At 40.1% G+C, this 16,596-nt stretch overlaps 1 protein-coding gene across 1 annotated transcript in view; it reads right to left on the bottom strand.

Moving 5' to 3' along the window:
- CRIM1 (cysteine rich transmembrane BMP regulator 1) overlaps positions 1–16,596 on the bottom strand; it is a 314,885-nt gene that overhangs the window by 123,712 nt on the left and 174,577 nt on the right. The window contains exon 6 of the mRNA XM_065401910.1: positions 4,446–4,628. Coding sequence (XP_065257982.1) covers positions 4,446–4,628 — 183 coding nt within the window. The remainder of the gene's footprint in view (positions 1–4,445; positions 4,629–16,596) is intronic.

Raw genomic sequence — 16,596 nt, 5'->3', positions numbered from 1 at the left:
AGGAAGAAAGTCTTTAACTGATGTCTTTCTAGCTTCTATTTAACATACACCACTTTGGAAATTCAAAAAGAAATGTTATCATACAAGCAACGGAGACAGCTAACTTTGAGGTGTGTCATTTGGACAGAATTTGATTTATTAAGATAGGGGTTGTAAGAGGTTTTATACCCAATTGCAACAGAGTGCTGGAAATGATCAACTGAACTAGCACTCTGGTCACTGTTTAAACAATTAGTCCCCCCAGACAGCCTGATTAAGGAACTTCCTGATTACCAGATCAGATTGGGGCCAGGTAAATTATGAGCTAATTAGCTATTAACAAGGAGACTGGATAAAAGAGCACCAGAAGGAAGTGCACAGTGGAGGAGAATCAAAAGAGAGAGAAAGGCTAGCAGGGCCTGATAAAGGGAGCTCTCTGTGTGGAGAGACCTTTTCTCACCTCCACCACCTGGGTAGAAAAGGTAGTTATGCTGAATGTGTGTAAATACTATGGCCACATGAGTATGTAAAAGGTGGTGAGACGAAGCACTGTAAATAAAGTACAGGGTGATATCTCCAAAAGGAAGATCAATGAACAATGTTTGACAGCAAAGATGACAGGAGCAGGGCATGCCCCATCTCACCAAGAGAAGTAGTAAAATTATAATCAGCTCCTTGATTTTCACGTGGCACTGCGTTGCATCCCAGCTGTATCCTCTCTCCGTCATGGCTTTTGAGATCTTCTCGTAGATCTTCGCATTCCGTCTTTTCGATCGCAGCTCTGAAAGCACGGACTCATCGCCCCACACAGCGATCAGATCCAAGACTTCCCAATCAGTCCATGCTGGGGCCCTCTTTCTATTCTGCTATTGCAATTGCATGGTCACCTCTGCTGGAGAGCTCTGCATCGTTGCCAGTGCTGCTGAGCTCGCCACGATGTCCAAACAGGAAATGAGATTCAAACTGGCCAGACAGGAAAAGGAATTCAAATTTTCCCGGGGCTTTTCCTGTGTGGCTGGTCAGAGCATCCGAGCTCGGACTGCTGTCCAGAGCGTCAACAGAGTGGTGCACTGTGGGATAGCTCCCGGAGCTATTAGCGTCGAATTCGATCCACACTAACCCTAATTCGACATGGCCATGTCAAATTTAGCGCTACTCTCCTCGTCGGGGAGGAGTACAGAAATTGATTTAAAGAGACCTCTATGTCGAAATAAATAGCTTCGTTGTGTGGACGGGTGCAGGGTTAATTCGAATTAACGCTGCTAAATTCGACATAACCTCCTAGTGTAGACCAGGCCTCAGAGAGAGCCAGCCACTTAACCTCATCCAAAAGGACACAACTGAGTCAAAAGGGATGTACAGAAGAAGGGAACAAGTAATTGACTTGTCAGTTACTGAAAAGCCAGAGACCATACTTCCCTGACATGAAGATATGGGAGCCATACCAGAAAAGGAGGCATATAAGCAGCAAGCCAGACCAATGTCAGACAACCAGGCAAATGAAGCAAGAGCCTGACTGTTGTATCAGACAAGGCCAAATTAAAAAACAGCTGAGACTAAAAACCAAACCTGAGAGACGGTTATTGTTTGTTTTGTAATCTAGAGTTGTTCTGCTGACAACTGTCTAATCATTATCTATTGTATCCGGTCTACCAGGAACCAGCCACGCCAAGAGAATTCCATTTGAAGTATCCGATATCCTAACTCGCAACATCTGAGAGAAAATAAACTAATTCACTTGGCAGTCCCATTCGCAGTGTCTCAGATGAGGAAAAGTAAAGCTGATTTTTTTTAAAAGCAGTCTAACATACTGAACCATTTGTCAGAAAAACTTGCTGACAAATGACGTAGTAACAACTTTTCAGTAAACATGAGAGCTCATGGGCCACCTTCTTTGTGGTGTAACTATGGCAGAGAAGTTGCCCCTATGTTTGAGTGTATGAGAGTCATTTAGATACAAGTGATCAACATACCATACAATCTCCAGAAAGAGAGGTTTCCACATCATTAATCAAATATTGTTTAATTTCAATTGACATATATTTATATTTATAAAGGTCTAATCCTGGAAATTTTAGGCATACAAGCAGTCCCACTGAAGCAAAAACCCCATCCACTTAAGGCAGTGGTTCTCAGTCTTTCCAGACTACTATACCCTTTCCAGGAATCAGATTTGTCTTGCATACCACAAGTTTCACCTCAATTAAAAACTACTTGCTTACAAAAATCAGATATAAAAATACAAAAGTGTCACAGCACACTATTACTGGAAAATTGCTTACTTTCTCATTTTTACCTTATAATTATAAAATAAATCAATTGGAATATAAATATTGTACTTATATTTCAGTGTACTTGATGCCTGAGCCCCGCCACCCAGGGTTGAAGCATGTAACTTAGCTTCGTAGGGCCCCCTGTGGCATGTGGCCCCAGGAAACTGTCCTGCTTGCCACCCCCTAACGCCGGCCCTGAACTTGTGACTCCCCTAAACCTGTCCCACAAAGCCTGTCAGGGTCATGATCCCCAGGTTGAGAAACACCGAATAAGGCAAATATCTAGATGAGTTAACATACCCCTGGGTTGGTTAACCTCTGTGTACCCCTGACTGAGAACCACTGAGTTAAGAGAACTACTCATGTGAGTAAGAAATACACACTCAGTTGAGCAATGGTTACATGATTGGATCCAGAGTTAACATTGAAAGAGTATGTTGTCACATGCAACATTCAGTGCTCTCCAGGCTGTAATTAAATACTTGACTATATCTTTAAATACCTGGAAAACCTGCAGTCAGTTAAATATTTCTACCTAAGTAACAGCAGCAGCAACATTTAACTTTTATAGCCCCTTTCTTCTATAGATCTTAATGTACCTTAGAAACTTTACTGAATTCATCCTTATACCACTAGTGTGATGTAGGAAAGTGAAAAATCCATATTTACAGACGGAAAAATCAAGGCACAGGAAGTTTAAGGGACTTGCCCAATATCACACACTAATTTTGCAGCTGAGCTCAGAACAGAACCCAGATCTCAACTCTTAGGGCATGTCTATACTACTGCTTAAACCAATCTAACTTATGTTGCTCAGGAGTGTGAAAGAGACACCTCTCCCGAGCAACGCAAGTTACAGCGACCTAAGTTCTGTTCACACTGGCGCTATGTTGGCAGGAGATGTTCTCCCGTTGGCACACAGTGTCTTCACCAGATGCAGTTCAACTGTGCCAGTGTAGCGCTTTTAGTGTAGACCTGTCCTTAGTCATACGCATGTGTATTAATAAATTACAAAATAAGAACATGTCACAAAAGACAATGACAATATACATTCACATCCTACAACCACGAAAAACCCCTCAAACAAGCCAAAACAAACCCACCAATCAGAGCAGGACAAACCGAGGAGTCTCACAGCATGCTCTGATGTTCAAGAAACATGAGTTTCTGTCAGATCAAAGGGAGAAAGCCATCTCCTTGTTGAAGGCCCTCCACTGAGAATGCTCGTCTCCAGCCTCCTCATGTATAAATCTGGACACGGTTAGATTGAGCATCCTGGCTTATCTCACTTGCTCACAAGTGATCTGAAAGAAACACAAGACCTAAACCCTAAGGACCAAACCAATACATATTGAATATACTGAACACTTTAGCTAAGGAGCAGCTGCTCAAGCTAGGCAATTCAGAACTCATCTGGATCAACTCCTCTAAAAGCGTAATGGAAAAGGAACAAGGTTGGGGCAACCCCCCCACCCAATAACTCAAAGAGCTCTCTCCCTGCTTCCTGATCTCAACAAACTCAAGTTTTGGCAGCTTCAACCACCTAAGAGTGGTAGCCGTCCTTGGAGACATGGCTGGCAAAGGATGCGTCAAATATTTTCTTGTCCCAATGTTCGTGCAAGCCAGAGGTTAATGTGAGACTTCCAATATAATCCTTTTTAGGCCAATGAGACTGTCACCCGAAGTGACAGAGATCACAGCAGCATGGCATGCAGAGAAGGCGGCTGTCAAGAGGAGAGAGAGAGAGCAGCCCACTCTCAGACTGGGTTAGACTGTTACCACAAGCATTCCATATGCCTTCCCAGTTTGGAAATAAACTGCCATAAATGCAAAGCAGAGAAATCCATGTCATGCTCGACGGGAAGCAGAAGGAAGTCTGGGTTTTTTTTGGGCAGGGTGTTAATTAATGGGAGACTTCTGCAACAGAGCAGTCCATCTACTTGTGTGGATACGGAATCAAGAAACAGTGTCCGCAATACAAGGCCTTCAGGAGGAATTAGGACACCTGCATCAAACCCAACAGCCAGCAACTGTAGAAGATAATTTGGATAAAAAACCACTATCTATATATTGCCAAGACTTTAGAAGAACGACAAAATGCAACAACACACACTGGCTCTGAGTGCTCATGACCACTTAAAAGACAAATAAAAGAGAGCAGCTGTAATAAGGGACTATTAAGAAAGAAATTACCTTCACAGACTGGACAGCACTCTCCTTCTGGCACATAGTACCTGTCACAGTGCAGCTCGCCACACTGGGCTGAGAAACAAATCGAGACGCCACCTTGACATCGACAGAAACGACAGGCATCCATTCGAAACATGTCTCCATCATAATACTTCACACTGTTAAATATGCAAGCTGGTTTCACTTCTGAAAGTAGTAAAAAGAAAAAAGTGGATTTTGTAGTTTTAAATAATTTTACAAACACAACCAAAGAAGAATTCTCTCTCATAAGAATATCTGCCCCTAGCAAAAATACCAAAAATCCCTGGTGAAAGGCTGTGCTGAAAAAAGGAAATTACTATCTTAAAACAAATTTTTAAATTAAATTCCAAATATGGCCACCCATTTATTCTTATTTTTATTACTTTACAATGAAAAAGCACCCAACTCAAAGGTTTTGAAGCTCTTGAGAACCTTTTAAAAACCAAGCATATGCCCAACAATTATCCAAAGACCAAAATTACCAGCAACTACATTTAAATTTAACCTTGACCCCAACAGAATCTCCACTAGAACCAATGCCACGACTACCCATCACCCAACTCATTATAGGCAAGGGAGAAAAGATAAACTCTGCAGCCCACTTTGAAGGTTAAACTCATGCTGCTGGTGACACAAAGTGATACAGAGACAGAGAGAGAAATTAATGTCTTTTTTAAACAAAGCTTCCCCCCCCAAAGCAATTATTTTCCCCCTATAGTTTGTGATCTTTCAAATACATAAACTATTTGAGAGTCTGTTTCTTCAATGGGAAGACAGTTAAATACTATTCAAAAATATTCCCAGGGCAGCAAGATTATTTATAAACAAAATTCTGCACCTTTATAATTCAAGTATTGACTAGAATTAAAATTTACTTATCCCTCTACAATGGTGTTGATGAGTTTTTTCTAGTCTTGCTTAGTTACAAGTTATCAGTACTACCACCTCTCATGATTTTATCACAACTCTGCTTATGAAAACATGAAAGGCTGCCAACTGACAAATTTTCCTTTATTTAAAATGACCACCATTTCCCATTACTGTCAACAAGTTGGCTGCTTTTTCCTTCCAGTCTATCTGCATGTGGAAGTGAGGCTGCACATAATAAGGTTGGCTGCCACCCTCCCACAGTTTTCAATGAGACTGACGCCATGCTCACAGCCAAAGTTGCTGCCACTTTATGGTTCAGGGGCTGGACAGGACACAGGCCTGTGTCGAGTAGCAGGGACACTATGAACAGTGGGTCGGGAGAGTGAGGGGGACCAAGAGGAAGATTTAGAGGTTGCAGGGAGGCTGAGGGGTCCAAGGATATGATGGGATGGGAGATAGAGGGGATAAAATGACAGTTCCCCGAGCTGGTGAGAGGCACGTGGTAGGCAAGGGCCATCTCTCTGAGCAGCCAGGGGAAGGCAGTGCTATTGGACCTTAATTCGCAACGCCTGATTCATAATGTTATTTAATTTTAGATACCATTTAGAAGTTTCTAAAATGTATGAGCTGTAACATTCCTTTCTATCAGAGACCCGCCCACAGTTAGTTTCCCAGTATTACTTGCACCCTAAAAGTTTACAGGTGGATGAATATAAAAATACAAATTAACCAACACCTTCTAAAGACTTTGCTAAACTATAGTTTTTCTGTAAAACAATGTCAAACAAAATGTGTGACTGTATGGTGTAATACCACAATATGAATGGTAATGATCTGAAATGATCCACTAACTCATGAATAATGCTGTGATCCCAAAGTCGTATTAACAAAGCCACTGCACCACTTTATATTAGCACATATTCTGTATATGCCATATATGTTACAGTAGAACTTTTAAATTAACATTTTAGAGAGTTTTAAAAAACTGGGACTATTTCATGAAGAGGGTGAATATCTAGCAACCACTATCACCTCATTCTCAGTTGAAGGCATACGTCTTTAGCTCATCAAACTGGTCCACAGTCTTGGGGTCCTTCAGGATTCCTCATGTCTTCTGGACACAGACACGCACACGCACACTCTTCTATTTACAATTTCCCCATCTTACCATACATGAACCTGGATAGAATGATGTACAGCTTCATAACCTACAAGATGGACTACTTCAACTTAACATACATAAAGCACTAGTAGATGAAAGCCCATACTATCACATGGGTGTGGCATTTGGGCCAAGTAATCCATAATCTTTAGTCTCTCCCTCATCCAACCAATAAAATTATTGCATGCACCTTCACTGTACAGTAATGGTGGCAATTCATTGAGTTACCTCTGATATAACAATGGTTTAGAGCTCTTGGGATGGCAAATATGCATGCCTTACTGTAGCTGTACACTGCATAGGTGTAATTTGCAAAGTCAAAATAGCTGTGAACTTAAAACAATGGATAACGGATCATGAATCCCAGTGATCCTTGAACATCGCGATATTCTAAACAAAAAGAGGTCTCAACCATGCTTGCAGCTGTTTCCATCGCTTCACATTGCAGCCTAGAATTTCTGAGTCAGTGACATACAGACAGGTGACAATCCTGGAATCTTAAATAAGTATCACCTCAAGTTTTAAAAGAGCTTCAATTAGCCCAGAATACAGCAAGCCCACCTCCTTAGCCACCAAGATCACATCACCCCAGCTTTGTTCACAAGACTGTCCCCTGGGACAAACTGAAGGTAAGTTTTGGCCTAACTATCTTTTGTGTGTGTATGTGTGCACGCGTTTGTATCATATAATTAAATTAAAATTTAGAATTGGCAGGTTTTTGTAGAAAGCAGTAAAATTAACAAAACATCTTAAATTGTGAGGTTAGAGATTTTTTCCCCTTCATTTGCCTCTAATATTAAGACAAGTTTTCTTTAAGATTTTACTGCATGTCAGTGACATTTTAAAATATCCCCAACTCAGGTGTCTATGTTCAGCTCCAGTCTCAAGGCATGGGTAGGACTGCTACTGTGAAACTTGGAGGTTGAAGCAGGTTCTCTTAGCAATTCTGATGTTTAGTTTATATAGGTCTGTTTCTCTGTCTTTAAGGCATATTATAAAAAACAGAGAAAGGGAGAGATCAGAAGAGGAAATATCATAAGAGCTATTGCGTCCGGGAAACTAGCTATGACCTCATTAGAAAGCGATTCACATAAACATTTGTGAAATATTACAAATTATATGTACTCTGAGCTGCTAGTTTAAAAACTGTTTCTTGAAAAGGAGAAAGTGCTAATAATAAAAAAGGTCTTTAATCTATTTGTTCATTATTTCATTGTTTCTGAGTGTAGCTAACCAGACAGTCTGCAAATTCTTCAAACAGAAGCCCTTAATCTATGCCTGACTAGGACAGCAGAGAAATTCCCTGTCAAGAATGTCTAATTACTGTTAAAAGGCACACAAAAACAAAACAAAACAAAACCCTAGATCAAACAATAATTGTAATCTTGAAAAAAAGACGGTAAATTTCCTTAATGAAAAAAAATTGGAATAAATATCTCACTATGAATCTGCATCTTTGCACCATCAGGATTTGTGACAGGATTTATGTGTATATAATTCTTAAGGCTCTGAGTTAGCCATAATATATTTATCATGAAGTAATTAAGATATAGAGGCAGAATGATTTGAATAGGGCAAACATTTTCTTTAAATTAAAAATGTACTTAAAACGTTCAGTTTCAAATATATCATTGTGCCCTTCACTGCCATGATATCTCAGCCACAATGAGGCGGCAACAGCATTTATTATGAGTTGTATTACCATAAAGCCTAGGAGTCGTAGTCATGGATCAGGACCCCGGAGCATGGGGTCCTCCATGAACTTATCTAATTCTTTTTTGAACCTAGTTATAATGTTTGCCTTTACAACATCCTCTGGCAAGGAGTTCCACAGGTAGACTGATAGTTGTGTGAAGAAGTACTTCCTAATCTTAGTTTTAAACCTCCTTCCTATTATTTCACCCCTATTTCTTTGGGTGGTCCCTGGTTTGTGTGTTATGTGAAAGGGTAAACAACACTTCCTAATTCACTGTCTCCATACCACTCATGATTTTCTAGATGTATATCATATCCCCACTTAGTCACCTCTTTTCCAGGCTGAACAGTCCCAGTCTTTTTAATCTCTCTTCATATGGAGGCGGTTCCATACCCCTAATAATTTTTGCTGCCCTTCTCTGTACTTTTTCAATTCTAATATATCTTTTTTGAGATGGGGCAACCAGAACTGCACACAGTATTCAAGCTGTGGTGTACCATGGATTTATATAGTGGCATTGTCATATTTCCTGTCTTATCATCTAGCCCTTTCCTAATGGTTCTTAATATTGTTAGCTTTTCTGATTGCCACTGCACACAGAGCAGATGTTTTCAGAGAACTAATCACAATGACTCCAAGATCTTTCTTGAGTTGTAACAGCAAATTTAGACCCTATCATTTTGTACATATAGGTGGGATTATGTTTTCCACTATGCATTACTTTGCACTTATCAATACTGAATTTCATCTGCCTTTTTGTTGCCCAGTCACCCAGTCTTGTGAGATCCCTTTATAACTCTTTGAAGTCATCTTTGGAGTTAACAATCTTGAATAATTTTGAATAGTGTGCAAATTTTGCCACCTCACTGTTCACCCCCTTTTCCAGATCATTTATGAATATGTTGAACAGCACAGGTCCCAGCACAGATCCTTGAAGGACCCTGCTATTTACCTCTCTCCATTGTGAAAAGTGACCATTGATCCCTACCATTAATAGAGTGTACTTGAACTTTCAGAAAGCCTTTTTTAAAAATCAGCACTATATTAGCTATCCTCCAGTCATCTGCAACAGAGGCTGATTTAAGCAAAAGGTTACATATCACAGTAAGTAGTTCTGCAATTTCATATTTGGGTTCCTTCAGTATTCTTGGATGAATACCATCTGGTCCTGCTAGCTACTTCTTGTTTAATTTATCAATGTGTTCCAAAACCTCCTCTAATGACACCTCAATCCGGGACAGTTCCTCAGATATTTCACCTAAAAAGAATGGCTTGGGTGTGTGAATCTCCCTGACATCCTCTGCAGTGAAGACCGATGCAAATTCATTTAGCTTCTCCACAACAGCCTTGTATTCCCGAGTGCTTCTTTAGCATATTGATTGTCCAGGGACCTCAATGATTGGCAGACTTCCTCCTTCTGATATACTTACAAAAACTAACAGCAACATTTTTTTAGTCTTCAGAAGGCTGCTCTTTAAATTCTTCTTTGCCCTGCCTCATCATACTTATACACTTGAGCTCCTGGCATTTATGCCCCTTTCTATATTTTCTTCACTAGAATTTGACTTTCAGTTTTTAAAGGATGTCTTTGTGTCTCCAACTGCCTCTTATTCTATTGTTTAGCCATGGTGGGTGGGTGGGTGGTGGGAAGAGGGAGTTGGTCCCATCACTGGGTGTTTTTTTTGTTATTAGGGGTTTATACTTAGTTTGAGCCTGTACTATGGTAGGGGTGGCTCTATATATTTTGCCGCCCCAAGCACGGCAGTCAGGCGGCTTTCGGCAACACGCCTGCGGGAAGTCCGCTGGTAATGCGGATTCGGCGGCATGCCTGCGGGAGGTCCGCCGGTTCCACGCCTTTGGCGTACCTGCCGCCGAATTGCTGCCGAAACCGTGGGACCGGTGGACCTCCCGCAGGCATGCCGCCGAAGGCAGCCTGACTGCCGCCCTCACGGCGACTGGCAGCCCCCCACGGCTTGCTGCCCCTGGCACGCGCTTGGTGCGTTGGTGCCTGGAGCCGCCCCTGACTACGGTGCATTTAAATAGCTTCCATGAAGCTTGCAGGTATTCACTCTTGTGACTATTCCTTTTAATTTCCATTTAACTAGCTCTCTCATTTTGTGTACTTTACCTTTTTGAATTAAATGCTATTGTGGTGGGTTCTTAGGTATTTCCCCCCCTACGAGGATGTTAAATTTAATTACATTGGGGTGCTATTACTGAGTGGTTCAGCTATATTCACCTTGTGGAGCAGATCCTGTGCTCCACGTAGGACTAAATCAAGAATTGCCTCTCCCCTTGTGAGTAGCAGGACTTGCTGCTCCAACAAGCAGTCATTCATTGTGTAGAAGTTTTATCTCTGCATGTACTCAGTCAATAGGAGGATAATTAACAACCCCCATTATAATTGGGTATTCTGTTTTGTAGTCTCTCTAATCTTCCTGAGCATTTCACAATACCATCACCATCCCAATCAGGTAGTCGGCAATTTATTCCTAGTACTATATTCTTATTATTCAAGCATGGAATTTCTTTTCATAGAGATTCTGTAGTACAGTTTGATGGCAGTTAAAGTCATGTTTGCAGGTAACAAACAGGAGGAGAAGAGGAGGGGGGATTTTTTCCTCTCTCTTTTTAATAAGATAGGGAAAGCCAAAACATGCTTATATTGGGAGGGCAAGGAACCTGATGAGATTGAGATGCTGAGAAGGGTGAAGGGGGGTGGGGAGTGAGAGAAAAGTTGTGGGAGATAAGAAAGCAAGAGGGGATGGCATCACTTGGGCAGGAGGTGGAGAACAGCAAGGAGGAATAGTGAGTAGGGAGTAAAGAAAAAGGGGAAGTGGAGGAAGGTGGTCATATCAAATCTTGCTGTTTTTTTGCTTTGAAGAAATCAGCAAGATGCTATGCAGAAAGGGAGTAGGGGACAAGAAGGGGGGGGGGCTTGAGGAGGGAATCAAAGTAGTAAAGAGTTAGCTGGGTTTGTGAGTGTAGGACTTGAAAAGGGAGTAGAAGTAGTGCTGTTTGGCTGATAAGATGACAGAATTAAAGAAGGAAAGAGTTAAGTGGTACTGGAGAAAGTGAGCAAGGTCACTGGACTTCTGCCAGAAACACTCAGCATCACAGTAAAAAAAGTATAGAAAATGAATGTTGGGAATAAGCCAGGAGTGGGGACTGGATGGATGGACCTTGTGATAGAAAGCTAAAGGGCATGTAGTGGAGATGATCAACAGCTGAGTTGAAGGAGGAGAAAGAAGTGGGAAAAGGAGAGAGAAGGCTCAGAGCAGAAGATAATCTGTGGATGATGATAGTTTGAAAGTCATGGAAGGAACAAGTGGCAGAGTGAAGAAGAGAGGGCCAGTGAGCAAAGTTGAAGGAGATGAAGTGGTGGTCAAAAGGAAGTCAGTGATGGAGAGATAAGAGAGGAAGCAGCACTTGGTGAAGACAAAATCCAATGAGCAACCATTTTAGGAAGTGGGAGGTTTGATCCATATTTGCAGGTGAAGTAAGGAGATGAGAGCAAGAAGGCAGGAAGCTAGGGGATAAGATAGGATATCAGTATAGAAAGAAAAATCATCAGGGAGGGATAGCTCAGTGGTTTGAGCATTGGCCTACTAAATCCAGGGTTGTGAGTTCAATCCTAGAGGGGGCCATTTAGGGATTTGGGGCAAAAATTTGTCTGGGGATTGGTCCTGCTTTGAGCAGGGGGTTGGACTAGATGACCTCCTGAGGTCCCTTCCAACCCTGATAGTCTATGATTCTATTCTTGCAATGGGAGGAAGGCAGTACTCCAAGAGGTGAAGTCAGAGAGGAAGGTGGACAGGGGAAGGGTCAAGTGGTAAACAGATAACATGGAAGGAGAGAAGAGAAAAGTCAGATGAGGTATTGTTCAAAGAAAGAATAAGCGGAAGAGGAGGGACGGACTAGAAGTGACAAGATCAGGAGGAAAAAAAGCCTACTGCCTTCACTATGATATTTGAACTAACTCCAGAGCAGGGGAAGTGGGAGAAGGCAAGATCACTGCACAAGAGAGAATGATGGCAGAAATAGCGTAAGAGGGGAAAATCCAGGCCTCTGAGAGACTAAGATGGAGAGGGTGGGAGATGAAATGATCATGTTTTTCTCACTTTTTCAAAGAAAATAGGTGGAACAGGGATCAGATGGAACAGGATTTAGGGAGGAGGCAGGTATGATGTTAGAGGAGGGGATTCCCTTTATAACTGAGCTCCTTCTTTAATCCCGCTCATTTGTGGTATTTTCTCAACTCAGGGAATTTGCAAAGTTAGATGGTGTGAATAACTATCTGGATGAATTTGGGGCCTGATTCAATTCCCATGGGTGTCAATGGGCATCTTTGCATTGATTTTATAGGGGGTTAGATCAGGCCCTGAAAGAGAAGTGAGCTCTTGAGAATCTCCTACTATACGCAGAATTGATTTAGAAGCCAACGCCACCCAGTGGAAAGGAAAAACCCTGGCTATGAAAAGTGTTTGTAATTTTCTTTAGTAGACTGACTGCAAAGAGGATTTTGAATTGCCTTTTGAACCCCAGCTGCCTTTTTTCATTTAACTTAGCAGACTATCTGCAGGAAGTTCTTTTTTCCTTCAATTATTTGTACCGCATGCTTCTGGGTTTATTTGTTCCCTACTTGGCCTTGCCTTAGAAAACAACTGCAGCAGGTTAGGTATGATATGAGTATCACTCCATATTAGGAGCAACTGTATTCCACATTAATTAATCATTCATACAAATGGTCAGTGTCAGTCATTACTTTGTTTTGAGCAGTAGGCTGCACCAGCCCACAATGAGATCTGAATTACTGAGATTTCTCAAGCTGTCCTTAGCTGGTGGCTGTCTTTGATTAGGGCCATGGAAAAGATTAGAGATGCATTTAGTTTGCAATCCATATCCTCACTAGGCAGTCATTTTGCACAGTAACTCTAGCTATACGAGGAGTTTCAGTGTCTGTTTATAGACAAGTTTTGGCACTTTCTGTAGCAGTATCGATGGGCTCCCAGCCAGCCAGAAGGGAAGTGAAACTCAAGACAGTTGTCTGTTGTTAAAATGATTAAAGGTTACACGATTCCAACAACCTCCAATGACAGAATTCCTTCACTATGCAGCAGGATAGCTGATAGACTCCTGGAAGAAATTGCTGCAATTAATATGAACCTTAATTAAAATGAAAAGGAAGAAAGCTGATTAACTTAAAATTAGGGCTGTTGATTAATCGCAGTTAACTCACGCGATTAACTCAAAAAAATTAACTGTGATTAATCCCACTGTTAAATAGAATACCAATTGAAATTTATTAAATATTTTTGAATGTTTTTCTACATTTTCAAATATATTGATTTCAATTACACCACAGAATACAAAATGTACAGTGCTTACTTTATATTATTTTTAGTACAAATATTTGCACTGTAAAAAATGATAAACAAAAGAAATAGTATTTTTCAATTCACCTCATACAAGTACTGTAGTGCAATCTCTATCGTGAAAGTGTAACTTAGAAATGTAGATTTTTTTTGTTACATAACCGCACTCAAAAACAAAACAATGTAAAACTTTAGAGCCTACAAGTCCACTCAGTCCTACTTCTCTTTCAGCCAATTGCTAAGACAAACAAGTTTGTTTACATTTACAGGAGATACTGCTGCCTGCTTCTTATTTACAATGTCACCTGAAAGTGAGAACAGGCGTTCGCATGGCAATTTTGTGGTCGGCATTTCAAGTTATTTACGTGTCAGATATGCTAAACATTCATATGCCCCTTCATGCTTCAGCCACCATTCCGGAGGACATGCTTCCATGCTGATGATGTTCGTTAATTAAATTTGTGACTGAACTCCTTGGGGGAGAATTGTACGTTCCCTGCTCTGTTTTACCTGCATTCTGCCATATTTTTCATGTTATAGCAGTCTCGGATGATGACCCAGTACATGTTTGATTTACGAACACTGTCACTGCAGATTTGACAAAATGCAAAGGAGGTATTAATGTGAGATTTCTAAAAATAGCTACAGCACTCGACCCAAGGTTTAAGAATCTGAATTGCCGTCCAAAATCTGAGAGGGACGAGGTGTGGAGCATGCTTTCAGAAGTCTTAAAAGAACAACACACAGATGCGGAAACTACAGAACCCGAATTACCAAAAAAGAAAATCAACCTTCTGCTGGTGGCATCTGACTCAGATGATGAAAATGAACATGCATCCGTCTGCTCTCCTTTGGATCATTATCGAGCAGAACCCGTCATCAGCATGCATGTATATCCTCTGGAATGGTAGTTGAAGCATGAAGGGACATTTGAATCTTTAGCACATCTGGCACATAAATATCTTGCGATACAGTTTCACGATAGAGATTGCACTACAGTACTTGTATGAGGTGAATTGAAAAATACTATTTCTTTTGTTTCTCATTTTTACAGTGCAAATATTTGTAATCAAAATAATATAAAGTGAGTACTGTACATTTTGTATTCTGTGGTGTAATTGAAATCAATATATTTGAAAATGTAGAAAACATCCAAAATATTTACATAAATGGTATTCTATTGTTTAATAGTTTGATTAATCATGCTTAATTTTTTAATCGTGCAATTAATCACGATTAATTTTTTTAATTGCTTGACAGCCCTACTTAAAATTGTATGTTGGTATAAACAATACTACTGAAAAGCATACTGTGTGTTCTTTGTATTTACAACTACTCTGCTATTCAGTGAGTGAAGAAACATGAATGTGGTATATGCTTGGGGCATTAGCCCTTAGCAATTCTGAATATCATAATACTATATGTTTTAGTTGACTTGCAAGCATATCAACACAAATAAAAAGCCATGTGGAATACAGAGTACTGCGTTATCACTGCTGGTCATATTGTATACTCCCTATGATGACAATTGTTGAAGCTACCTGTAAGTCATTTAGTTCTGTATCTGCTAAAGATTTATCCACAAAAATGAAACAGAGGCTTGGACTAAAACAAAACTGTAATTTACAGATGCAATATTACTGTTACTGCTAATAAAAATGTATTAAGTGCCATAAATGTATGGTGCGTTACACAACTATTAAAGAAACAGCCCCTAACCTATCCTGAGGCATTTACAGTGTAAACAGAGTCAAAAAATGCAGGATTATGGGGAAAATAGAATCTGTCAAAGGGAATGGAAGGGAGGAAGGGGAACTTAGAACAGTTTATGGCATTGTTAAGATTTGGTGTTCTACAATTTACATACAGTATTTTATAACAAAATGGCATCTTCCCCTCTTTACTTCTTGTTTTGCATACCGCCAAGTTGGTATTGGGGGAAGCCCATGCCATCACTCTAGAGTCCCTAACTTAATATCCTGGTCTCTGCATATTCCAAATATTGCTTTACTATACCTTTTACAATAGCAAAAGGCTTTATACAGTGGTCACTGTGAAAGTATTTTCAGTTTTGCCTCTTGCCTAATTAATGGTACCATGGTATTCACACCATTCCTTACACTTAGAAAAGAGTAAGCTAATTACTTACAAACATTAAGTATAACTATTTTAATGGAAACCACTGTAGTTAGACTTGAAGACTTAGAATTCACCATGTAGTGCAGGTAAATTCTATCGAACACCACTGAACACTAGTAAAAATAAAAACAAAACAAAACAAAAAAGACAAAGTAACTCTGTTCTAGAAGGACATGTGGAATTTTAAGGCCACCGGACTATAGAATTGCAACTCTAAATTATAATTCCAGTTTTCACTATGCTAGTAACATTCTCAAAAGTTCTCATTTCAGGCTGTGACTTCCCATGTGTTGCTTCAGCCTATAAGTGAGTATTTTCTGAAAGTCTGAGCAAAATCCTTTTTTGGTTTTATGTTTGCCATATATACACACACCCCATTTCCCATTAAAAAATATGTTTATATATAGAAAGACACATATATACATATTATAAACACAAGCATACATAGTATAATTAACACATGAAAATTACATTAGTGATGTTAAGATTGCATCAGGAAACACCTTATCCACCCAAAACATTAAGAGCACAGAAATAAGACCTCCACAATGCCTAGAATACCACTGATTAATGCACTCCAACACTCCATAATGTTTTCTTCTATCTATAACATACCAAAAAGCAACATCTCAACTTCATCAAACTTGCAGTCTAGTGTAAAACTTTAAGAGTAACCTCACATGCTTTTATATCAATTATAGCAACAGATCAGCACATTAGATTGTCACACATTCTGTTTTAACATTGCAGAGATCACTGTTAAAAGTTTTCCCTTTATGTTTAATAAAAAATAGAAAAAGCAAAACTTAATGGAAGTGTTGAATTCGAGCTAAGTTCATAAAACCATTAGAGCTCTACCTGTACCATATGAGGTATACCAGCGCAATTGGG

This window comes from Emys orbicularis, chromosome 3 (genome assembly GCF_028017835.1).
Source record: "Emys orbicularis isolate rEmyOrb1 chromosome 3, rEmyOrb1.hap1, whole genome shotgun sequence".
In the NCBI taxonomy this organism is placed as follows: Eukaryota; Metazoa; Chordata; order Testudines; family Emydidae; genus Emys; species Emys orbicularis.
The sequence above is the reverse complement of the archived record's forward strand: the minus strand, read 5'-3'. Positions and strand labels throughout refer to the sequence as shown.